This window comes from Camelus bactrianus, chromosome 18 (assembly GCF_048773025.1).
Source record: "Camelus bactrianus isolate YW-2024 breed Bactrian camel chromosome 18, ASM4877302v1, whole genome shotgun sequence".
NCBI classification, from domain to species: domain Eukaryota; kingdom Metazoa; phylum Chordata; class Mammalia; order Artiodactyla; family Camelidae; genus Camelus; species Camelus bactrianus.
In genome coordinates, this window is record NC_133556.1 from 32,578,117 (window position 1) to 32,603,642 (window position 25,526).

General features: G+C 42.1%; 1 protein-coding gene and 1 long non-coding RNA gene across 3 annotated transcripts in view; one reads left to right on the top strand and one right to left on the bottom strand.

Moving 5' to 3' along the window:
- Positions 1-237: 237 nt before the first annotated feature.
- On the bottom strand, positions 238-4,038 carry LOC141573937 (uncharacterized). The gene is made up of 2 exons (XR_012500419.1): positions 3,520-4,038; positions 238-3,436 (listed from the first exon to the last, which is right to left on the bottom strand). It is a non-coding gene; the product is annotated as an uncharacterized LOC141573937 (long non-coding RNA).
- Positions 4,039-4,072: 34 nt separating this feature from the next.
- The window catches only part of HAPSTR1 (HUWE1 associated protein modifying stress responses), a 30,007-nt gene continuing 8,553 nt past the window's right edge, over positions 4,073-25,526 (top strand). The window contains exons 1-3 of one of the 2 annotated variants that reach the window (XM_074346758.1): positions 4,073-4,679; positions 5,313-5,393; positions 14,329-14,604. In XM_074346758.1, the coding sequence (XP_074202859.1) occupies positions 4,454-4,679; positions 5,313-5,393; positions 14,329-14,604 (583 nt within the window). In that variant the 5' untranslated portion in view covers positions 4,073-4,453. The remainder of the gene's footprint in view (positions 4,680-5,312; positions 5,394-14,328; positions 14,605-25,526) is intronic. The other variant, XM_074346760.1, reaches the window with a different exon arrangement.

A 25,526-nucleotide genomic window follows, 5' to 3' on the forward strand; every position in this document is an offset into this window, starting at 1 on the left:
AGCATAAACAAAATTAAAAAAAAAAAACACTGACAAGCTGGGGAACTGGGCTAATCAAAGTACAACTACAAAGGAATACTCTTTTTTCACTTATTTGATCAGCAAAGTACAAAGTTTTTTTATAATACTATCGACAGGACTATGTACCACTGGAAGCAGTACCAAGTCCTGCCTTTCCGAAGGGCATTTTCGAAACTTCTTATAAAGTATTTAATTCATATACCTTTGACCCCAAAATACCATTTCTGAAGATATATATTTACACACATATATGTTACATACACGGGAGAATGTTCCCTGCAGCACATATATGCAAAGATGTTCATTACAGCATTGTTTCTTATAGCCAGAGACTGGTCACAAACTAAATTTCCAACTCTAGAAAACCTGTTAAAAACTTTATAATCAGTCCATACACTGAAATGCTTCACATTATTTTAAAAGAATTTATGTCCTGACATGGAAAGATGTCCAAATTATGTTAAGAGAAAAAAGTCTGTGTCATAGTATACACCAAATGAATCACCTTTTTTTACCTTAAGGGGGGATATATATGCATATAGCTACATGTATACCTTATATGACATACACAGGGACAGTTTTTAGAGGTTGTTATTTCTTGGGAATAGGACTGAGGAGGATCTATAATGAGGGAAGTAGAATAACTTTCACTTTATATTCATATAATTGGACTTCCTAAAATTGAAATGTAGGGTACCTATAATAGTAATAGTACAGTAATAATTATAACTAATAATAATACTAGTAATAATATAATAGTAATAGTAGAACTAGGGAAAATAGAAAAATATAGTGCTTTCACCCAATGTTTCTATTTTGTGAAATTTATACAAAGGAAGTTAATTGCATGAATGTGGAAATATAAATGCACAAGGATGCTGAATAAATGTATTATATTAAAACACTGAAAATCTAAATGCCCTTTAGCAGAGAACTTAAATGCATTATGATCTGCCCATACCATGGGATGCCATATGACTATTAATAAGAGGGAATGAGACTACTATATTATTGACATGGAGAAGAGGCCCAGGATAGATGACAAAATGGAAAACAAAAGATCGATTTCATAACAAGCTGTGCAATAGAACTTTTATGTTAAAAAGTGTTTCCATAGATAATGAAAAGCCGGGAAGGATGTTAAAATTGAAAGTATACATTAACCCACATTTTCTTGAGTCATCAAGCTCTAGTTACTTTAAATGGATGTGAAGTTTCCAGAGCTTAGCTGAGAGATGTCATATTCACTGTGGCTCATACAGCCTCCTAGACTGGAGGCTGGAGGCTCACCCAGGAGCACTTTCCCAGACCCCTTAAGTACTAGCCTTTATTGAGTGATTTTGTGTGCCATTCAGTTCTTTTCTCACTTATTATCATTTAATCCTGAGAGTGAACCCTAGGACTTCTGACATCATCTCCATTTATCCTGCTCAGAGAGACTTAGTAATTTGCCCGAGGACATACAGCTAGAAAGTACCTGTCCAATTATTTAGAAAGCCAAACTAGATGGCATGAGCTCATCATCCTCAGAAAGGAAATGTTCAAGTCAAACCAGATCATTCCTAGTTCCTTCAGCCATTTCCACTTCTGTGCCTTTGAATCTATGGGTCCCTTCACTCTGAGGGGCCTCTCCCTTCCGGGAGCCTTGCCTGTGCTTCAGGGCCTAGGGAAAATGCTTCCTCCTCCAGGAAGCCCTCCCTGATTCTCACCACTGGGAAACAGCCTTTGGCACACGCTGGATTTCACAGTGGCCACTTGTGAGCCTCACTCCACAGCTTTTGCAGGTCGGCTGTGAGCACTTACCAGGTGTGGATGTGTTATACTGTTGCTTAGGTTTTTTAAAAGACAATTTAGAATGGAAAAAAAAAAAAAAGAATCATCTAACAGTAGCCTGGTCTCCAGTCATTTCTTGTGTGTGTGTGTGATTTAAAACCTTGATAGGTCCCAGAAAAATCTCACTTATCACAGAAAACGTCAAGACTCAAATTATTGTGCTGTAAAAATAAGTGAAGAATTTTTCCTATTGAAAAAAAATTTTGTTTATATTATAGAATCAATAAATTGTTTTTGTAGTGCCTGTATAAAACAGAACCTAGTCTGTGTGCCTTTAATACTGAGTAGACAAAGTGCCCTGCCTGCTGCCGGCTCCCACTCCGGTTGGCCTAATGAACTTGGGGTTCTTCTATTACCCCTACTTTTCCATGGCATGTCCTTTCTGCCATGGCCTCCTTCCCCCTTTCTTCCTACTTTTTTTTTTTAAGATTCTACCAGGAACAAGACTGCCCAAATCCCTGTCCTCCAAGAACGTACTTCTTGGTGAGAGGAGACATAAATCATTTCAGATAGTGATACAAGCTTGAAAAAATAAAACCAATCAATACAGAGTGTGGAGGGTGGTACTTTAACAGGGCTGGTCTGAGAAGGGGGTCTCTGCTTCTGGGCCATTTGAGCAGAGCCCTGAAGAATGGTGACAACGAAGAGAAGATTCCAGAGAGAGGGAACTGCAAGGGCAAAGGCCCTGAAGCAGAAAAGAACTTGGTGTCTCAAAGAAGGCCAGTGTCGCTGGGCAGAACAAGCAAGCAGGGTGGCCTTCAGATGAACACAGAACAGGCAGGGCCAGATCTTGCAGGAATTAGTAGCCCGCAGTGAGGAGGTCAGATTTAATTCCAAAGGTGATGGCTTTGGAGCCAAGTTGCTCTGCAGAAGCTCGCTCTGGCAGGGCGGACTTCTCCAAGCCCCACAGTGAGTGGCTCAAGCCCCCGCCGCCAGCGTGTGAGTCTACACAGCCAGTTCTGCCTCTGTGCGGTCATCACCCCTTTACGTGGCTGCTTCCTCCCCAGACCTTGAACCCCGGCGTATGCCCCCGGCCGGGTGACCGCAGCCCGCAGCTCGGCGCCCGGCTCACAGCAGGCGCGCAGCCCGGATTCGCCGAGGGTGACAAGGCGATTGCACACGGCGGGTTAACGAGAAGTTGGCGCAGAACTTTCTCCCTGGAAGCCGGGCCTCCCACTTGGAGCGGCCACGCGGATTCCGGCCGGAGGAGGCGGGGGCTGGCGCGTGACGAAGGCGGCCGCACGTGGCCCAGGAGTGTGCTTTTTGGGACAGGTGCGGGGGCCGTCAACTTCGCGAAAGTGTAGACAAGGCCCGGCCTCGGCACCCGCTCTCCTGCCTGGGTTTATTCTCGGCTTCGCGGTCCGCCTGGGTGGCCGCTGCAGTTTGTCAAGAAGCGGTGTCTCCCAAGGACGCCTGAACGCCTGCAGGGGACGGGCGGGAGCGCCCCCGCCACGCGTGACGCGTACGGAGCCGCGTGCGCACTGGCCGCCGAGCAGGCTGGAGGAGGGGCCCGCTGGCCTAGCAACTTGGAAGTTTTTCTTTGGACTCTAAGGCTCAACTTGCCCATCTAAGAAATGGGTCTCTGAAATAAACAGATGGGAGAGGCATTTTGCAAACTTGGACTCAAGTTGGGTGTTTAATTCACTTTCCCCACTTCTCTCCTACCTTTGGAAGCCCACGGGGCTGGAGTAGCAGGCTGCCACCCACCACACCCCTCCGTCCCGGTTGCTGAACTCGATTTTGCGTCCCCTGGGGCTGTAAGCGCCGGAAAAGCCCCCGCGGGGTGCGGTCTCTAGACCGGGTCACGTGACTCCCGCCCTTCGCCCCGCAGCTGGGGGCCGCAAGCAAGTGCGCAGGCGCATTTCTTTGTCTTTTTTTTTTTCCCTCGGCTGGCCCGGGCGCAACGACTGTCAGCTCCTCCCCCTCCTTCCCCGTCTTCATCCTTCCTGACATTCACTCCCTTTCCCCCGCCCATTGGTTACGTCAGGCGGACAGGCCGACGAACCAATCACAGCGCTGTGTCCAGAGGCCCGCAAGCGGAACCTGCCGGGTCGGGCCAATGGGGGCCCTCGAAGCGGGCGCTCCCCAACCGGGCAGGGAAGCCGGGGCCGAGTGGGCGGTGCTTCCCCAGTCAGCATGTGGGCGGGGGAGGGCGGGGACCAGCAGCCGCAGAGGCGTCGACGGCGGCGGCGGCGGCGACGTTCCTCAGTCGTTGGGGTGGGCTCGTCGGCGCAGGCCGGGCTTCGCGGAGAGCTCGGCAGTCTGTGGTGGCGGCCTTAGGGAGGCCGCGGCGGCATGGCGGGGCGGTAGACGAGTTCAGGCCGGCGAGGCGAGGGGCGGCGGCGTTCATTCGGTCCGCGGCGACCTTCGGCGGGGCTCGGGGGTGGGGAGGCCCGGGGCGGGGGTCGTTCCGGGCAGCCCGGGGCCGCGGGACGGGGCTCGCAGGCCGTCGGGGTGCAGGAGGTCTGGGCCGCCGCGAGGAGCCGTCGCCGGCCGCTGGGCCCCGCCTCTAGGCCGCTCGACGACGACGCTCCAGCGGGTGCCCCGCCTGAGGAGGACGCGGCGGCGGCGGCGGCGAGGCCGCGGAAGGCCGCGGAGGATGGAGGAGCGGAAGGAGGAGGGCGAGGCCGAGATCCAGGAGCACGGGCCCGAGCACTGGTTCTCCAAGTGGGAGCGGCAGTGCCTGGCCGAGGCTGAACAGGACGAGCAGCTGCCCCCGGAGCTGCAGGAGGAGGCGGCGGCCGCCGCGCAGCCCGAGCACAAGCAGCAGAAGCTGTGGCACCTCTTCCAGAACTCGGCCACCGCCGTGGCCCAGCTCTACAAAGGTGAGGGCCGCCGCCGCCGCCATTTTGCGCTGCCGCCCCCGCTGCCGCCTGGGGCCCAGCCGTCGGCTGAGAGCCCCGGGGGCTGCTGGCTGGGGGCGGCTGGCGGGGTCCGGCCGCAGCGCCGCAGCCCCGCCGCCCCCTCCCCGCAAGATGGCGCCGCGGGAGGCAGGCCCTCGGGAGGCGCCCGGGGGCCCGCGCGGGGGGCGCTCCCGTTTGGGGCCGCTTGGGGGGCCCGCCCGCTCCTGCAGCCGGGCGGCGGGGCGCCCCGGGCCCGGGAGGGTAGGGGAGGGGCCCCCGGTCACAAAATGGCGAAGGGAGGCGGCCGGCCGGCCCTATTGTGCCGGAGCCGGCCTCGGGGCGGGGACTGCGAGAAGGCGCCTCCCTCCGCCGCGGCTCGGCCCCCGGCTGCTCCCTCGACCCCCGCGAGTCACCGGGCCACCCCGCCGCGACCCCCTTCCTGCCGTCCTCCTACCCAGTGCGGGATCCCGAAATCCTTGAACAAAATGGCGAAACCTAATATGGCCGTTCCGGAGTGATTGACGCCCAAGTAACATTTCTTTTTCTTTCTCTCCCTGTTTTTGTGTGTTTCTTTTTTCTCCCCCCCCCCCCCGGCCCCCTTTTGTCGTTTTTCAGACCGAGTGTGTCAGCAGCCAGGACTTTCTCTCTGGGTCCCCTTCCAAAACGCAGCCACCGCCGTCACCAATCTCTACAAAGGTAAAGATAACCTTGCTGCATTGCCGACTAAGGGGAAGGGCAGCCTGCGTCAGGGTGTAAGCCCGGCGTTCCGAGTGCATCGGCCACCTTTGCTTGGACCCAGGTCGCCGTAGTGTTTCCTTTTCCTGAATCCAGCCGCTAACTGAATACCTCGCAACTTGAGAATTCCGGGTGTTATAAAACTAGATAACTGATGTTTAGCTGGAGGTGTTTGATCCCTTCATCTGTCGGCGACATTTGACAATGTCTGGGGCTCTTTTGAGTGAGAGGAGGCTGCTGAATATTCTGAGGTGCCCTAGACAGCCTCCCCACACCCATGTCTCAAACGTCAGTAGTGCCGAGGTTCAGAGGCCCAGATCAGGGAGACGATGAAATGTGCTTCTCTGGCACCCAGGGAAAAGAATAGTTTGTATCTCTAGTCGGAGAGGTAGGAGGTGCTTCTGGAAAAGCGCCTCATAGAAAAGATTTTCTGGAATTAGGCATTTTCGAGCGTCATAGTGGCTTAGCATTTAACTGTGTCGCAAACTAGCTAATTGGAATAGTCTGCGCATATTAACATGCTGCTACTTCGCAACTCCGTCGGACACAAGCCTTCAAAGCTACCTTACGCATCTGTACATTGTTGGTAGGAAATCTGATCAATTTGAATTGATTTGTGTTTGATGGTAGTGCCTCTGCAGTTAATTCCCCTGCCCCACGTGAAGATCCGTAAATAAATGTTCTTGCCCATCAAACTCTCAGTAACAATGGGTATAGGTTTTGTGCTTTACTCATTTTGAAGATTTGGAAATTTGGTTTTGATTTCTGGCAAGGTTTTTTGTGGAAAAAGGATTTGAATTTGAGTGTTAATCTTACTAAAAATGTAATTAAACGCTTCTAAACCTCGAGAACCGGCTGATAACTGCAGTCGAGCTTTGTGCATTTTAAAATTAGCAAAATAGGTTAAAACAGGCTGTGCAGGGACTTGATTCCCAGATTCTTACTGGGTAAGAATGAGCAAATTAAGATAGCATTCAATAGAAAAAAAATGTTCCTTATTTTGGATTTCTTGGGTAGACTGCAGTTTTTTGGAATGGTAATTTGAGGATGTAACTGAAACTGGTGAGTAGAACGTTAATTTTAGGGAATGAGGAACCGATAGTGTAGGTTTACTGAGAAAAGGGAAACATGATTCAATGGTGCCCTAGTGGTCAACTTTGATTTTTATGTATCTGAGTTCCTTAAATTTTGACTTTAACGTCCATTACTGATAGAGAATTTTGAACACTTTTTGGAATGGCTTTTGGTTTCACCCAGACAGGGAGTTTTAAAATAATACTGAAACATTTTTTTAAGAAACTCAGCTTTCTTAAGTATAATTTACACAGGTAAAATCACCCTTTTAAGATGTACAGGTTGAGTTTGACAAGCATGCATTGTTGGTAAATGTAATATATATTCCTTGCCATCCCACTCCCACCCCTGATAGCTATATATATGGTTTTCGAGTTTCCGTAATGTTTCCTTATGGTGTGTAGCCTTTTGTGCCTGACTTTTCCACTTCCCGTAATGTTTCTGAGATTGATCCTTTGAGTTCACATTGCAGGTATTAAATAGTTTTCTTTTTTGTATGGAGTTTTTGGTTTTTTGCTGAGTAGCATTCTGTTGTGGAGGTATCACTGTTTATCAGCTCACTATTTTTGCAGTTATTTTGTTTTAAGGGGAAGGTAACACATTTTTAGTCTTTTCTGTGTCTCTTCAGGCTTTTCAGTGAGGCCATACAAAACTGAATGGCCTCTAATTTTTAGTTTTTGGTGCTTTTGTGTGCTCTTGGAAAGTATCTCTTTTAGGGCTACAGCTGGCAGCTCTCTTTAGTGCTAATTCTTCATATGAAAAGATGTGCTCAGAAGGTGAGCTCTGAAGTATTCCCTAATTTGATTACTTAGTTTGAAATTGCTTTTTATAATGTACTAGTTTTCTTTGTTCAGAAAACTTAAAGACATTAAATTTCTTTTAAAATAAATATCACATGAAGTTCTTGCATTATTGGAAATGCTGGATTATTAATCTAGCCTTAGTTTTATTTTGTATCCTATTTCTGTAAAATGAAGTACATCCCTTTTTACCTTAGGAATGGTTAATTGTGGTTTGTGGAATTTGGTAGGATAGCAACATCATTCTATTCTTCACTGATTCAGGGAAAGTGGATAAGCTTTCCAGATCCTCACATTCTTCTTTAAGGGTGTGGTCTTTAGAGAACAAGAATGCAGCTGTAAGAATAATTGGGTACCTTAAATAGAACAAATAAATTTATCACAGTGCATACAGCAGTGAGTAGTGGTAAATTGAGTGTTCACAGTTCTGATTAAATATTCAAATGTAATTTACATGGGGGGAGATTTTGAAGGATCCCTGTTAAGTGGGTAATGCTCTTGTATTTTGTATGATTAAGCACTTATCTGGCAAGCTAAAAATGGCTCATTTCGCAGCCTAGTAGAAGTTGGCTTTTTTTTTTTTTCACCAGATTCTTGATAACACCTAAAATGAACACATGAGAAGGTCAGAATTGAGATAAAAGTCTAGTAGAGGGCCCCTTTTGATTGCCTGTGGGGTTTTGAAAACTTGAAAATTCAGTTGGTTTGGTTGAATATGGCTGGAAGTATTTGGAGGGGAGTGGATTGTGTTCTCAGTGTGGACAGAATTTGGCAAATTGGAATGTATGGTTTCTTCTATTCCACATAATAAGTTGGATCACAATTTAGCATCCTTGTTTGGAAGGGAAGAAAAGTTCTGATTGATTTTGTTTTCACTTTGGGTAAATCTAAAAGGAATGTTTGTTAAATATCCAGTGATGCTGTGTTGCTGGTTTAGTACATTTTTTGATATCTGCAACTAAAGGGAGTGAAAAGTTACTGAGGTGGTTTTAACCTAGCCCAAGTTGGTGCTTACTTGAGAAATGCTTGCTCAAGCCTGTGTTTGCTTCTTAAATCCACCTCCCATTTCCTTGGGTGACCTGTTTCAGTTTCTCTCCTGACGACTCATTAGGAATATATTCTTACCGAATTCTGAATTCCTTTTACTGTTCGGGGTACTTGCTCAGTTGAGAGGTTGCACTGGTGGCTGTCCTAGGACAGGGCTGTCCTGTGGAGCCTCGTGGTCAGCCAGAGGTGCTACTGCTGCTCTCGCTCTTCAGTATCCACCTGTGAGCCAGCACCTGGTCACACCCAGCGGAGCCACTTCTCACCACTTCTCTGGTATTTCTCTCAACCTTGGAATATTTTTCTTCTTTGATTTTTGTTTTATGTTGAGCTCCATTTCTTTGCCTCCACATTTTAAAACTGTCTGAAACTTTATTTGTGTACCAGTTTACCACGTTATGTTTAGAGTTCCTCTTGATACTGTTCCTATTAAAGATGTTTCTGGGTTTCTCCTTGAACGGCATTTTTGCCCCAAGTGTGACTGTTGCTCCTGTTGCTCTAGCAGTACTTGCAGATGGCAGGCTACATCTTTATCATGGAGTCTTCTTGAGATTGCTCTAGTTCACATTTTAGACTGTTCAGCTGTATGGTTCTGGAGACAGATAATGGAACAAAAGTATTTCACCATTGTGCGCCTTCATTTCCTCCACTGTAAGTGGGAAAAAGTACCTACAACTTAGAGTACAAGCTCTTCGTGTGGCGTGTGGTGAGTCCTCAAGCATAGACTGTTGCAGGTCAGGTTCTATTTTTCAAATGATGTTTCTGGCTATGAGTAGTGCTTTAAAATGAAATTCTCATTTAGATTTTGTCTTTATTGTATTGGAATAATCTTTCTGGTGTGTACTTTGTCTTTCCCTAAAAGGGCTAAATGTAAATAGGATTAACAGGTGAGAAAAACAGTATAATACCTTTAAAAGTCCTTATCTTTGAGCCATCTTGATGTCAAATCTTCTTTATAATACGTTGTCTCACTTCAGTGGGGCCTTCTTGGACTTACTTGTATGTAAACCGAAAGTGAGCTGAGCATACGGAGAGCTTGTGGACGAGTGACTGGTGTATAAACAAATTGTCCAAGAAAGCATATTCTATCTGGAGGCAGATAGTGAAATTTCAGCTTGCTTTTGGCTTTCTGGAGTTGGTTTGTGACTCTTCTTGCTGGAAAAAAACTACTGAGCTTTGAGACTGTTCAAAACACCCTAGTATGGATTACAGTTAGAAACCCTGAGTCTTACTTTATTCTTAGGCTTATTCTAGGAAACAGCATCGTTAATAGCATTTGTAGATTCTTAGTGAAGTTTTATGGAAGACAGTTATTTTGTTATGTATAACTTCTCTGTAAAAGAATGTTTTGGCTGCAAATACCAGAAAATATACATCATGCTGACTTCAGTGATGTGGACATGGATTGGCTGCTCTCTAACTTGAAGCCTAAAGGTGGGACTGACTGAGTCTAGTGGCTCAGGGCTCCCTGCTCTGCAGCTCTGCACTGTGTGTGTGGTGTGTGTGCGCCTGCGTCTGCATATGTGAGCTTTAGTCATGAAAGGCTAATTTCAGTATGTTGGCACCTCACATCCTAGGGTCACTCACCCGAGCTTGGAAGAGCCCAGAAGCTTCTTTCCCAGGAACTACCAGTAAATGACTTTTCCTGTCTCTTGGCCAGAGGTGGTCACATGGTTACTCAGAACTAGTATCGAAGCCACAGTTTGGGTATATACACATTTCATTTGGGAGTAAACCGCAAGTTTCACCTTTTGAACAACTTGCGGGGGAAGCTTTCCTGAAAGCTATCTAAACAAAAACTTGGAGTACCTTTAGGAAAGGGAGGACAAGGTCTGGATGTAGGCAACCGTGGCCACTGATTCTTCCCTGATTCCTATCCTTTGTGTGTGCTAGGTGAAGGTTAAGTCACGTATAAGTTAGATAGAAGTTAGTGTTTATTTTTGGATACGACTTCGATAGGAAATACATAGAAATTATTTCCTCAAAACAATTGAAAAATAGTTTTATTTTGGCCATTACTCAGATACTTGTTTCTAATGAAACACTGAAAATATTTTTTTTTCTACAGCAGGCTAGTTGGTCAGTGCAGATTTAATTCTGAGTTCAAATGTTTTATAGTCACTAGTATTCCTTAGAAGTGTGCTTTGATTTAACTGTGATTTTCTGGTTTGTAGATCCTCTTAAGGAGAATGGGAGATGGCTTCTCTTTTGTTGAGGAAGAAATGTGTTGTAGAAGGAACTTTGCCACTTACTAACTTTGGACAAGGCCCTTTGAGCCTCAGTTCCAATTCCTTGTTTGTGAAATTGGGGTATCTGTTTTGGCTAGCTCACTTAAGGTATGTGAGTATCAAAAAACTAAATAGTGAAACCTCGTTGTGTCTGCATTTCCTGTAAGAAAATTCTGCTTTTGGTCTTCATCTCAGAAGTCGGTGTGATTCTTTGCCCACTGCCCCTTGCCAACGGTGGGAAAATGAGACTTCTAGAAATCCCTTGAATTCAATTTTAGCTACTTGTATAAAAACATTTTTAAAACAATGTGCAACATAGGATGTCTACTGTGATTTGTGTGAATCAGTTTGTTTCTTGAATAAGGAAATGAATGTGTTGTGATTAAAGGTTAGATTGACATTTTGATGCCCTTGGGCTTTGCCTGACCTTCAAGCTTATGGCCCTTTTCCACAGTGGCTTTGGCATCAGTGAAAGTATTGGACAGAAGACTGTCCCCACAGCTTCTGTGCTCTGTACTTCTAGAATTTGGGTGTCTAGTTGTTGGTTCAGGTGTATTCGGAGCAGTTTTTGGTTGAGAGCTTTCAGGAGGCCATCCTTGTGTACGTGTGTGTATTATCCTACTGGACACTAAATTAACCTGTGTATATATTAAAATCTAGTTATTCCTAAGACTCTCCAGGAAGCGTTTAGTTCTCACTTAGTTCAAGATATAATAGGAGGGTTTTGTTTTCAGCCAGGTAACTCTTTAAAGTTCTTAAACATAAGGACTATTATTTTATTATTTATTTTTCTATGTAAATTTTATTTTTTACTTTTAAAACATTTTAATTTTTATGATAGTATCATATAATGTTGAACACAAGTCAAAAAGCACCTGTTAGCAAAGAGGGGCACTTTAAGAACAGTAACTACAACGATATAGATCTGACAGTTGTGAGTATTCATGTATCAAATAATGAAATATCCTTAAAACAAAAGCAAAAAATACAAAAAGAGACACATAGAAACACAAATATAATAAGGACTATTTTAAATGCTTTAGTGTTGATACAAGATTCTCTATTTAAGGAAATAATTGAGATTGGATTAATCTGAGTGGTAAAATAATTGGATTTGGCTTTCAGGATATGTTGTCAGTGGTATAAAACCAAACTATGCCCAGACAGTGCAGAAGTGTGTACCTGAAATTTTCAATGTTACATCTGCTTTTCTTCTCCTTTACTCTTGGTCTGTAAAAGTGTGTTCACAAAATGCCTGATTTTTAGTGTGCTTTTGGTTGGTTCCGATGTTGAGACTTGTGCAGAATTTTTGAGGTAAAATGATTGGTTAGTTGCATACATTTTAAAAAGAGATTCACAGCTTATTACATAACTGCCTTCTAAACTACAAATACTGAGTGTTCCAACTTTGTTCAGCTCTGATTAAAGCATCAGCCCTTGCAGATCTGGCATTTGGGATTTCCTTGTGCCCTCAGTCAAAACACGTTAAAACTTTGCAAAGCTCTTTCTTCCCGGGATTGTCAGGTTGGGGTGTGTGTGGTGGTGTTTTTTTAAAACACCTCATGTGGCCCCTTCACTTTGGCTCTTGAGTTTTGCATCAAGTTCAATTTTTCTTACTTACTGTCTCATTTGCCTGGTGTACATTTACATGCCTGTTTCATCTTAGTTTGCACTACCCATGCCTACCTCAGACTTGTTTCTTTTACCCCTTTCATGCTTTCAGCTTTTAATACTTCCAGTTCCAGGCCTACCCCCATTTGGTTCTCAAAAAATAAAATTTCCTGAGTCATTCTGTTTGGAAACAGAAACTTCTCTAGTTAAGAAGAGCATGATTGTAACAACTCTCTTACGTAGAGCAGGTTTCTAGAAACCTGGTTGCTTGTAGGTTCGTAACTAGTTTATCCTCCCTTCTCTGGTCCCATGGGATGGGCTTAGTTGACTTGATTTCTCTTTAAATGCTTCCAGATCTATCAGAATCACTTACAGTCTAGATACAGCTTTACAAGGTCATTTTAGAGATTATCCACCCCTTATCTAAGGCTGGCTTCATCTAAGTCTTTAAGAGATGGGAAAGTGCTGTTTATCCTCTTAAAGGCTATTTATTTTTAAAATGAGGTTCATGATTGCTTTGTTTATGATGAAATGAGAAGTCAGAAGACATTGATTCACATTGTAACTTGGCCCTTCTAGTAGTGAGACATTGGCGTTCATCATTTACAAGTTGCTTTTTGTATATCTTTAAAATCAGAATAATCTTTCTCATAGTTGTAATGGAGTTTAATATTTCTTAGAGCACTCCCATGGCAACTTCTTCCATTCTTTTTAATTTTTCAGCAGAAAGGACTGATCACCTGCTAAGGGATAGGCCTTGTTATATACAGTTCTGCTTGTGCTGCCTTCTTGCCATCTTTTTTAATGATGCAGGTTCATGCAGCTTGGGAGCTTCTGTGACACCTGGATTATTGTCTTTTCTTTCTGGGGCACAGCTCTTCATTATGTTCTTCCCTTCAGAGTCTACTTTAGATGTAGCAAAGAATTAAAAAATCAAAAATCAAGGAAAAATTATAGAGGAATGATTCTTGTTAAAAAAAAGAATTAGTACTTTTATAAAGGTCCAGGGATAAAGGAACCATCTTCTTTAATGCCATTGAAGATACACTGGTGATCTTCTGCTAGCATAGCAGCTCAACTAAAAATAAATTGCAGTGACTTAAATTTCCAAGTACTTTTTAAAATTATGTAGAGTTTAAAGGGCAGGCATCATTCTGTTGAAAACTCGGTTCAGTATGTCAAGGGGACAGCTACAGGGAAACTGAGAGACCAGTCTGAAAGATTTTAAGACAGGGTCTTTTGGGAGTGGTTATGAATACAGAAAACTGTTGGGAGCTGGAAGCAGAATGAAAACATACCTAGGGAAATGATGCTGTTTGGTTTTGTTAAGTAATCAGTCAGAATTAATTTCCCTTATTATTTTTAAAATGTTTGCTGTTACTTTGAAAGTGTTCCCAGTTCTTGGTGCTGAACTTGTCAGTAGGAGTACATCTCCAAAATGACATGGTCCATGGAAGGTGAACACGCCTGAGTGATTTGCACTGTTCAGTCAACCAATAAACAGTGTGTTGCTCTTACTTAGAATTCATGAGAATTCACTGTTTTCTGAAAGATAGCGGTATACCTTAGTGGTTCAGAACCACAAACTCTGGAACAAAAATTCCAGCTCTTGAATTCTGTGGTAGAATTACTCAGTGCCTGTTTCCTCACTTGCAGTGAGGGGACAGTAGTACGGCTCTCAAGGTACTCGTGTACCTTTTCTCTCAGGCGAAGCTGGGTATAGTATAGCACCAGTAAACACTTCATAATTTACCCACTCCTAGCATTATTAAACAAGCTAACTTGATTAAGTCTAGTGAACTTTTTAAGGAAATAGCATTAATAAAGTGGTAATTTGGCTAACAGTAAGTAGTCCCTTTTATCTACTGAAATTTTTCTTTCCTTAAAAGGAACAAGGTGGAAGCTCTAGAACTATGTGATGTGTTAACTGAATTTAGACCATTATGATTAGATGCCATGTATAACATTTCAAACATGAATGAAATACAAATACAGTTCAGTTTAATAGATTACTGATAGACTTAGCCCATACTTCATGATACTCATTTTGGTTAACCTGTAAAATGGTTTTCTTTCAGAGAGAATGCAGCTTGGCTCTACTGATCATCATGTATCTTTTTTCTTATTCTCTTCTAACAGAAAGCGTGGATACTCATCAGCGGAGTTTTGATATTGGAATTCAGATTGGCTATCAGCGACGCAATAAGGATGTGTTGGCTTGGGTTAAAAAGCGCAGAAGAACTATTCGTAGAGAAGATTTGATCAGCTTCCTGTGTGGAAAAGTTCCTCCACCACGAAACTCTAGAGCTCCCCCAAGACTGACTGTAGTGTCCCCTAACCGAGCTACTTCAACGGAAACTAGCTCATCTGTAGAGACTGATTTGCAACCCTTCCGGGAAGCCATAGCTCTGCATGGTAAAGCCGTTTAAACATATTTCTTTGGAAAAATGGTTAAGAGTGTGCCTGTGGACCCATTTTCACATTTAGGTTTAGGTCCAGATATACTGTCTTGTTTTTTTGTCTATTTATAGTCATTACTTGCTCTAGAAATGTTTAAATAGAATGTAAGCTAAGAACTTAAATGGGCAATTTTTGAATGTTAGCCAGCCCATCCTAAAAAAAACGTTTTTAGAAAGTTAGTTTGAGCTGATTGGTGTTACAATAACAGAATCTTTTGCAACATTGATTAGAATTTATTGCTTTGCACTTATATTGTACGTGTTTTCTTACTCTTCTGAGTCAAAGAGGAAGTTCTTGTGTCTTAAGAATTCTATTGCATTTATAATTGCTTGGAGAGCCTTGTCAGTGACAGGCACGTAAGGCAGGTAGCTTGGGCTAGTTCTCATGGGAACTCCCTTTGACACCTTAGGTTATTGAGTGTGCCTGTAGAGGGTGAGAGTTGATGACCCAAGAGGGAATGGAAAGATGTAAGAAAAATTGACTTCATAGGTCCTTGCTTTGATAGTCAGGATTGTCAGAGGACAGGCCCATCACCATCTCCCCAGGCTAGACCTGCCATTAAAAGGCATTCTTGGCTTAGAGGTTTAAGTATTACTGGAGAAGCCTGGGGTAAGTAGTTAAGTCTTTTGTTGTTTGTTTTCTAATACAGACTTCCAGATAGAATTGAAGAGGTCCTTCTGTAGGACATTCAATACTGCTTTAAAAATAAAACAACAAAATTAAGTCTTGGTTGAAGCCAGGAATGGAACATGGATTGTGCAAGTGGCTAAGCAGATAGAAGTAATTAGTGAGTTAGGTTATGAGTCCTGTTAAAAGTTAACATTTCTGGGCCATAGGGTAGGTCATCTAAAACAAAGTAACCCAGTAATAAAAACTGGGATATATGCAAAGGGCTTCTTTGTCATCAAAGCTTTGATGCTTACAGAGATTCTTGTTCTCTTTGGCAAACTTTGATTCTTTACCTAAAACCCCAACCAGAACGTGGAGTTTGAGAAAGTGTTGTTTTTTTCCCTCCTGATTGTGAGTTTTTTTATGCTAATTTAAAAACACAGAAACCTTTTATTGCAAGAGAGTCCATGATGTATGGATACAGTTCTTAAAGACTGCTTGCTGTTTCTAAGGTAGTAGAACGGTTAATGCCATCAGAACTTTTGAAACTTAGGCGAAACAGACTGATCTGTTCTATTGAATTACAGAGTTTCACATCTTACCGTTCAATTTGGAAAAATTACTAAAAATGTACATAGTTTGTCAGATTAATTTTAGTGCATGGTAGTATTTGATGTAGCTGTCTTTCCTTAAGCATATTTTGATTTTCTTTATCATCAAGTGGATTTATTCATTCCATTTTCTCTTGTTAAAGGATCTTTTTTTCTGTATCATACTATGCTATAGAAGATAGTTTTGAGAAACATAAATGCCACACTTATTATAAAACCTTTTTTTTTTTATTGTTATGAAATCTTAATGCAGTTGTACACACTGTAAAAAGGGCATGCCAGCGGCCCACTCCCTCAACTACCATATTCTTCAATTCCCATTGCATTTTCTTAAATTGAGTTTGTTCAACTTGTGATTTATTATTTTACCAAACTTTGGGAGTTTTAGTGAGGATGTGGTTTTAGAGAGATACTGTTTATAATTTTGATTTATGTTTCAATTGTTTAAAAAAGTTTAATTATAAAGCTATATAGAGAAATAACATCTCCCTTCAGTAAACTTACAAAGCAGTGCCAATCTAGAATATGTTGGAGACGCAGTGTGTTCTTATTCCTAGGGTTCATACACTGGATTCATGTAGTTAAAACATGAAGTTGCAGGGAAGTAATAGGGCCCCTTGAAAGGAGTATACAGAAACAGAAATTACACTGAGTTTTGTGCTTATTGGTTTTAGAGGACATCAAGTGTATTGAGAATGCTAGTCTGATTTGAGTATTTTAATTGGAACCGTTTCTAATGGAGCATTATTAGCTAAATTGTAAAGCAGATTAATGACTAACTAACCAGGTGTCCTCATGATCTGATTTATTGAATAGTTCACAAATTAAAGTAAAAACTGTTCAGATCTTTTGAAATGTATTTGGAAACATTTTAATTAGGGTATTACTTGTCAGAGTTCAATTTTGCATATAATTTGCATAGTCAAATCTACAAAATGTGAGGTCAAGTTTTTGGGGTTCTACATTGGAGGGAGAGTAAATTCATGAAGTTTTGGGGTGCCAAGGGAGAGAGAGGAAAAGAATTGGTATGCTGAGGCAGACTTCTTAAGTTTATAATCAAAGCAAACATGAGTATAGGTCACGTTGATTTATTCTTTTCTACAGACCTTCTCATGTCCCGTCTCTTTTTAAAAAAGAGGACAATTAGGATTACCCCCATAATTTTTCCCTTTTTTTTCATAATCAGCTCCTAAATTTTCACTTGCACCAAGTATACCCATGTATACCTAAAATATGTTCTTTATTTTAAGAAAAATGGCAAAGACATAATTGTAGAATATTTCATGTAGACAGTGATGGTGTGATCATGAATAAGATCCTTTGATCAATACCCTTGTGAGCCTTAGACTTAAGTATATAATTTCAATCAAAAGTTCATAAATTAATGGTTATCAAAGTTTTCAATCAAAATGGTCAACTAATGGTTATTGAGGTTTAAGGAATATGATCCAGTGCTTTATTTTGGCACTTGCTTGCAACATATGTTGCTTATTTTCTGTGTACCTAGTCATATACATAGTAAACTTACAGAGAAATCAAAGAAATGTATATGCATATGCTAAATTGACTTCTATCCTTTCATTGTTAATCTTTGTCTTGAAATAAGAACATTATCAAAAATTGACTGAGAGCTGGATTAATAGTTGGCACCTTGTTTTTATGTAAATAGATTTCAGATAGACCAAAACTCATCTGGACCATTTTGTGGTTCCCTGCCTGCCTTTCTGATTATCTTTCTTAGTCATCTTTTCTAGAGATTTTCCTTTTCTTGTCTTCTCTTTTTAGGCTGCTTCGGCCTCTGACCTTTCACCGACTTAGGATACATCGCCCAGGATTTAGCCCTAGCCACCTCCTCTTGCGGTCCCCTTAAGGACCATCTCAGTCTTAATTTGCAAAATCTGTCCTAGTTTAGACCCCCCTCCTGACTGCTAAACACGTATACCCTGTTGTCCTTGGGCGGACATCTCCGCCAGGATGTTCTACAGGCATTTGTCTCACATAAGGTTTCCTCGCAGACTCGTCCTTCCAGCCCCAGCAACAGCAAAAATACATCCTCATTTCACCACTCAACAGGTGTGTACGTGGCAGATTCTGTGGAGTCTTTAGGAATATATAATTGATTAGGGTGCTTCCTTTTCTGTTGAGGCCAGTGCGTACTTAGGTAATTTCATGTCACCAATGTGGTATGTCTAAGATGTTCTAGGGGCAGAAAAAGATGTTTTATAATGCAGCCTGGCCGTGGGTTCAACGAAGTCTCTTCTGGAGGAAGTGAGCCCTGAGCCCTTGAAATAATCTCCTTGCTCTTGCTTCCCAGTCCTGAGTTGAGCCATTCACCAGTCCACCTTTCCTAGGACCACCAGAGTGATCTTTTTGATCTTGTCACTTCTCTGAAAAATAACCTTTGTTTCCCTATGGCCTAGAGGGTGAGGTCAGAGCTCAGCATGACATTGCCAGGCCCTTATGATTTGATCTTGACCTTGGGTCAGATGTCTTAGCCATCCTGTGTAATCTGTTGAACACCTCCATGCTCTTTTCTGAGCTGCTGCTTTTGCCTGTTCATCATCCCTTAAGACTGATGGAACATCTCTTCTGTGACAAAGCTTTCCTTCAGTTCTGCCCATTCCCTCCAGCTTTCCCTGAGCTGTGTGTCTGCTCTCCCTATTGGCTTTGTTTCCATAGCTATCTCTTCGGATAGACTGGGACTACTGTGGGGAGCAGGGGCCTTGTCTTACAGCTTCAGGCTTTAACAGAACGTGGTGTAGATGTGTTCTGCCCCTTAAGACAGTTCAGAGGTCTGTTAAGTCAACACGGAGGGTAGGGAGCAGAGAATCTTGACAAAGAGCTGAGGCTTACAGATCCCCAGTTGACTACAGTGTGCACAGAATGGAGATAAGCAGGTGCTTCTTAGGAGTGCTGCGAACTCAGCTCTTCAAATTTGAACAGAGACTTGGAGTGGGGCCTGAGGGTGATGGATGCAGCATTAGAGCAGTTCTTGTAGTGTTTACTTCATATCAGGATGCTGCTGAGGGAGGGTCTCATTTAATCCTCACAGTTAACCTGGATTATTGCCAAGAAAGGCTTATTTGGCTAAAATAGACCAGATCAGTAAATGGTAGAATATGTATTCCAGATCTGTCTGGCTCCCAAATGCAGTATCTCCGTATTTGTATGTTTAAGGTTTCTCTCCCTCCCCCCTTAGTAGGGCTGAGGGGTGCCATGAAGAAGGTCTTTGGACTTACCTGAGTTTGGTATTTCTTCCTGGGGTTTTCCCCCATAAGTGAATCTGGATAAGTAGTATTGAAGCTGAATAGCTTGAGACCTGTATTTCTGGTTCATCGTAGCAGGAAGAGTATTCAGACTGTAGAGACTGCATTCCCAGTATGACCTTGGACAAGATGGTTAACCTCTCCAGGGCAGTCTCCTCTATGAAAAGATACGTTTTGTTTATAAGGTGATAAAGTGCGAAGCTAAGCCAGGTGCATACCCTTCCATGACACAGTGTAAGTGTTCTTTGCCTTGAGAGGAGGAGGGCTTGTGGTTAGTTAAGTCCTGTGAGTCCTCTTCTTTGCCTCTGGATGGTGTTACTACACAAATAGACCTGGAGCTTGGGTGGCCTTTGGGGATGCTCTTTCTCCCTCTTCAGTAAGGATGGCTTTTTAAATTGCAGGTATCATTCCAGAGGAAGGGATAATTTAAAACTTAGTGTCAACTACTTGATAAGATCTTCTGTATAGACTGTTTCATGTTTGTATAGACTGATGAAGTTGGTAATGTTCTGTCTACTGGATGGAGGGATTCTGAGCTGATTTGCCCAGGCTACTGCTATGTTTAGAAAACCTTAGATTGAAATCTGGTCTCGACATTCTTAAGTTATATTTGTCATTATGGGTACTAGGTAAAAAGGGTCCAGAGTTAGAATGGGGCATGTACGTGCTCATGGAGGGGAAAGACAGAGACCTGGATGGGAGAGGAAGCTGGATGCCAAGTCAGACTTCACTCATTTACTAACTTGATTCAGAACCTCGCTTTCATTCACATCATCTCATAGGTGGTCTTTGTAGGTTTCTGGCTCTGGTTCAGACTGTTCCATAAGAATCAGAGACACGTGGTTTTAGTTCTAAAAATCATTGTGATAGCATTCTTGGCTGTAGTACAGGGAACTAACCCCATTGGGCCTGGGTTGACCCTCTGTGAAGTTTGTCAGTTCAAACTCAAAGGCCTCTAGCACAGAGGGTGTCACTGGTGGGAACCATTGCTGTCAGTGGCATTTGACTTTAAGATATCACCTTACTCAAGTTCAAGTTCCTTTCATGTTTAAACAACCTAAGTTTAAAGAGTGACAGTGGGCTACTACATTTGTAAGTATTGAAGGGGACTTAGGCAAAGGCAGGCAGTCTAGCCTTTAATATGATACTGGAGAATTTCCCAAAAAAGGAAAGGAAATTTTTCGTTCTTTTTTGAGAAAGTGCTTTGTGAGTTAAGAGAAGATAGTTCCTTAGCGAGGGTTGAAGTCTGAAGCCTTTTGTTTGAAAACCCTTGTGTGTGTGTGTGTGTGTGTGTGTGTGTGGTGGTACAAGTACTGATTTCTGCAGTTCAAATCTTTCTGTGGAAGGTATGGTCATTTAAAAATAGAAGTGTGTATTGTCATTCTGTAACCATTCCTATTGCCCAGCATTTACTGAACACAGTAGACATCAAGCATTCTATTTATTAGAGGCTTGTGATAGGGGCAAGTGATACAGAGGTGTGAATCACATACTCTCAAAGAGTTTCTAGCCTAATAAAATTGTATTAGTTTGCAGTGTATAATCCCAGGCAGTCAGACTGAGGCACAGTGCCATCGCCATAGAAGTTAATAGACTCCATTATCTGGCCTCTCCTTTTTTTGTCTAGCAAAAGTCTTTTCTGTGAGGTATGTGGTGATCCTTAATCTCTCAAATCATTAAGTTGCTTGACAAGATTCTTGAATCTGGAGAGACTGGGTGTTGGGCCTTATAAGAAAAATGCAGTCATTTGAAATCATACTCAGGGGCATAAGGTCAGAGAGGAATTTTTACCTAGAAATAAATGAAAGGCAGATTCCTGATTTGTTGTACTCAATGCATAAAATGGTTAACCTTCTTCCCCCAGAGTTTCGGAAATCTGTGATTTTAGGCAGCATGGACCAATAGGATTTTCTTTCTCCTTTGAGCGCAGGTTTTATAGGTTTTGTTAATCTGTCAAAACATTCTTTGGCCCTTTTATACTAGAGAAGTTACCAAATTTTGCTGAGAACAGATATTCCTGGTAAAATTCCCCAGACAGTTGAGATCTGTACATTTAAGACAAAATTTGAGTATTTATGGTTAGTTCTCTGTCTTTCCCCCTTTCCTGTCACTCTTCATTCCTTCCATTGATAAAGCTAGTAAGTGTGTAGAAACAAACATTGACAGCTAACACAGATACTTAGATTTATTCCTTTTAAATTGATGGTATAGTATGAAAGAAACTTCTTGGTAATTTTGTGTTGCAGAGAGCTAATTAGAGACCTTTGGGGGATTTATATCCATCCGCTTTTAAGAATCCCTTTTTCTCTTGCCCACACTCATAGCACAATGTGTGGAACACAGTAGATTCTTAATAAAAAAAATGCTTGTTGAATGTTGCAGTCTGCATCTTCCTGAAATAACAGAACTGTCGATAGTTAACAGTAAAATGTTTTAAAAACTTATTTGGAAATTAAGATGTAAGAGATTAATGCACCAAAGCAATTTCATCTCTTAATTGCTTAAAATTGATTATTTCAAAGAATCTGCTTTCATTGAAATTCTTCTTTCTGAAGGCTGGAATTTCTAAATTATGCCCTTTGTTCAGACCAGCCTCTGAGAACAACAATGATTAAAGGCAATTAAGGCAGTTATAAACTTTTGATGGAAAGTTGGCATTTTCTATATATTGAGATACTAGCTGCTGAAGTTTCTGGAGGTAGGACCTAGCTAAAGCTTCCAACCCTAATGTACAAAAATGTTTTGAAATTTGCAGTAAAAATTTTTTGGACAGTTTCTTCATTGAGTGAAAAAAGGAATCCATGTAGCCATGCCTCAAAGCCACTTTACTCAACATAATACTTCCTTAGTAATCCATTGGTAGTTGTGAAGCAGTTTTAACATTTAATAAGTTTTTTTTTTTTTTTTTTACTAGTTTTCTAATTTATAAATACTAACTTCTTGGAAAATTTGAAAATTTCCGAAAAGTAAAAAATTCACTATCTTGTCATCCCACTACACAGAGAGAACTGCAGTTAAATGTTTGGTGCATTTTCTTCCAGTCTTTTTTTTCAATGTATAAATATTAAAATTATTTCATAGTTGAGATCATACTGCAAATATGGTATTGTATCTTGCTTTTTCCATTTTAACGTCGTGAGCATTTTTTCCCATGGCATTAAAACTGTTTTTGAAAAAAATTGAAAGCATTTTGGGCTGTCAGCATAACTGAAAATGTTTTCTTGGTGTGACACATGTATCTTTGTAATTGGTTTGATTTAGTGTGCTTTGCTTCAATAAAAATTCAGTATTACAATTTACAGATTGGGGTGGGGAGTGGTATCTACTTCAAATTACCCAAATCTTCCTAGTGGAATTCACTTTTCCATGATTGAACTCCCCTGGTGTATTTAAGACACGACATTTATACATGAGTGCTTGTTACTTAAAACCTCAGAACACAACTTTGTGTAAAGGGAGTGTTGTCCATTTGAATAGTGTAATTTATTTCAAATGCAAGAATGCTAGTTTCCTAGGGTTCCAAGTCAGGATGTTAATCACTTTGCCCAAATTGTGGGGATTTCACATCCCCCATTTCTGCTGGAGCCGAGAGAACTGGTGGTGCACAGGTATGCAGAGGGTCCTGAACCTGTGCTGAGTGGATCCACAGTAAGCAGGCTGCCTTCTCTCCTCCAGGGCTAGTCTCTGCTCTGGCAGGTGCTGAAGAGGCTGGAGGGCAAGTAGAGAGGGTAGAGGCAGCCTCCAGGCTGAAGGCTGTGGGAAGGAGGAAGGGAGGTTGGCTGGGCTCTTTGTTTGCTCTTTCTTTGCCTCTGTGTGACCTAACTATGTGCTGGTAAACGAATTACATGTCATGAATTCTGAAAACAGGATTTTCTTATGACCTTAAGCATGGTATGAAAATAATAGTTATGTGCTACTTTTAACAATTTGCCATGTAACCTAGATTCCTATAACCTGGACTGTAACTTTGTTTTGGCTCCTTGTGGGAGCTTTCTTTTCAAAATATGATTTAAATCATCCTAATCTTTTCCCCCAACTCCTGCACTAATCATTTAAAATGAATGCAGAAACTTTTAAACTGATAAGTTTATCTTGTGTTAAGCAATTGAGACTTCTCTGTCTAATCATACTACTTGTTCTACTGCTTTTGTCAATTGATATTCCCATAGCCCTTTTGAAAAAGTGTGTTTTTGGTAGAAATTACGTTGTATGCCCTCGGGCCATACAGCTTAGTTTTTAGTTCTGAAGCATGTGTAGATTCTCTGTACTTGTATAGGCCTGATTGTTCATGTGGCTTAGCTAAGGTTTCCTAAAGCATCTTCTAGTAGCTGTCATTGGTTTATAAAATAAAATTTGGGTTTAAAATACATATTTTTTGGTTGTTAATCTTAATTTTTTTTTTGACACTTGTGAAAAGTCTTTTGGGGGAAGATTAGTTAAACTTGGAAAATAATTTTCACTGCTGAGAGTAGGTAATAAATAGGTAATGTTGCACATTGTGATTTTGCTTTAGCTGTCAAACAAAGCCTGGAGTCATACACCCACGGGAAAGATTGTGGGTTTTCTGGAAGTTACTGGGGAATTTTCAAATTGACCAAATTGATGTTTAATCTCTCTTCTTTTTTATGGAGAATAGCAGTTGAAAAAATAGAAACATGTGCTTGAGGTGCCTCCTTACTTCTGATGGAGTGTTTTATGAGCCTTGAGTATTAAACATACAGCTCTGTGGCTCCTGCATTAACAGAAGAGGCATTGGGATGGAGTTATTTTTTGGTTTCTAATGATAAAGGGGATCCTGAGTTTAATTACTGAAGTGTGAAGTAGCCAGTGTACTGCCGAGGGCCCATATTTTGCAGCATAATTACCTTAAAACCTCCTATGAAACAAGCAGGAAAAGATTTCAGGGACGTGAACACCTTTCAGTAATGTGTAAAAAGGCTGTGAGGTTAGGAAAAAAAGAAGGTACAGCTCCCAGTCTTGGTGGAGAACTTGGTGGAAAACGACGACAAACCCAGCAATTTGGGAATAATTGATTTTTAACTTCATGGCAAAGACAGAAGTGAAGAGAGTCCCCTGGGTATGTTTCGTGGCATTGGAGAGGTGACTGAACATCAACTGCTTTGGAATTTGGTGAATTTCAGAGTGAGGGGTAGGACTTGGAAGCGTTCTGTTACGTGCCAGGCACTGTGTTAAGTTCACGAGATAGTGATGAAAAGACACTGTCTATAGGAAGAGGTGAATGGCTGTGCTGTGTGAAATCAGCCCAGGACAGTTCTTCCCTTCTTTCTTTCTTTTAATAAACTTCTGTGGGCTGGGGAGAAGCAATGCCGGCTCCTTTTTAAGATGTTAAGTTTGAGAGGTCCAACAGGCAGTTAGAGATAAGCATGGGTCCTGGAGCTCAGGAGAAATGTCTGCTCTGTGGTCTGGGTGTGGAAAGTGATGCCTGTGGGTAAGCTACGGGGTCCAGGCTTTCACTTGGGTGGAAAAGAAGCCTGCAAAGGCCCCTGAGGAAGGAGCTGGCAGGCTGGAGAACAGGAAGGAGCGGAGAGTGTCAAGCGGGAGGGAAGAGGAACCAGCAAGAGACTGAAAAGGAGAGGTAGGAGATCCAGGAAAGAAGTCCCCTGAGGGGAGGAGGTGCTGGCGGAACTAGGAGGCTCAGGCAGTGGGGAGCAGGGGTTGCGGGGTGCGTGCCGGGCCATTTGAAGGAACTGCAGATCATTTGATATTGGAAGTGCACGATTCAAATGTCATAGGATGGAAGTGAAGAGGGCGGAAGGGAGGGAGAGTGACTGATGAGAGGCGGGCTGGGATAGGATAAAACGAGTAGGAATTTAGATTCTGCATGAGTCTTGAGTCCCAGCTCTTGCTTACTAGCTCTGTGAACCTTGGGTGGCTGACTTAACCTTTTAACCTTGGCTTTTCATCTGCAAAATGGAGATAATACTGATGTCATAGGGTTATTTTGAGGATGAAATTAAAAAGTACTTAATACAGTGCCTGACACAAGAAGTACTCCAATATATTAGTGCTTTTATTATTCATTTTTTTAGGCGCTAACTTTATAAAGGCTTAGAGCTGAAGTGGGATGTGACCAGATACCCTCTGGCCACCAGTGGGAAGGGAGGATGTGTCTTCTCCAGGGAGAGCAGTTTGGGGACTGGTTGGTTCCTAGAGTGGGGTGTTTGGAGCAGTTTAGAGAGAGAGGTTGCAGAGCATGATCAGTGTAGTGTATATGGGAGGTGGTTGAGGCCATGGGTTTGGAAGTGATCAGAGTATTTGTAGAGTGAGAACGTCAAAGGGAATTTTAATAGATTTGGTGTGGGAGGAAGCAGAGAATCCTTTTTGAACTTCATGTTCAAATTTTAATTACAGAGTAAATTAAAATGGGCCC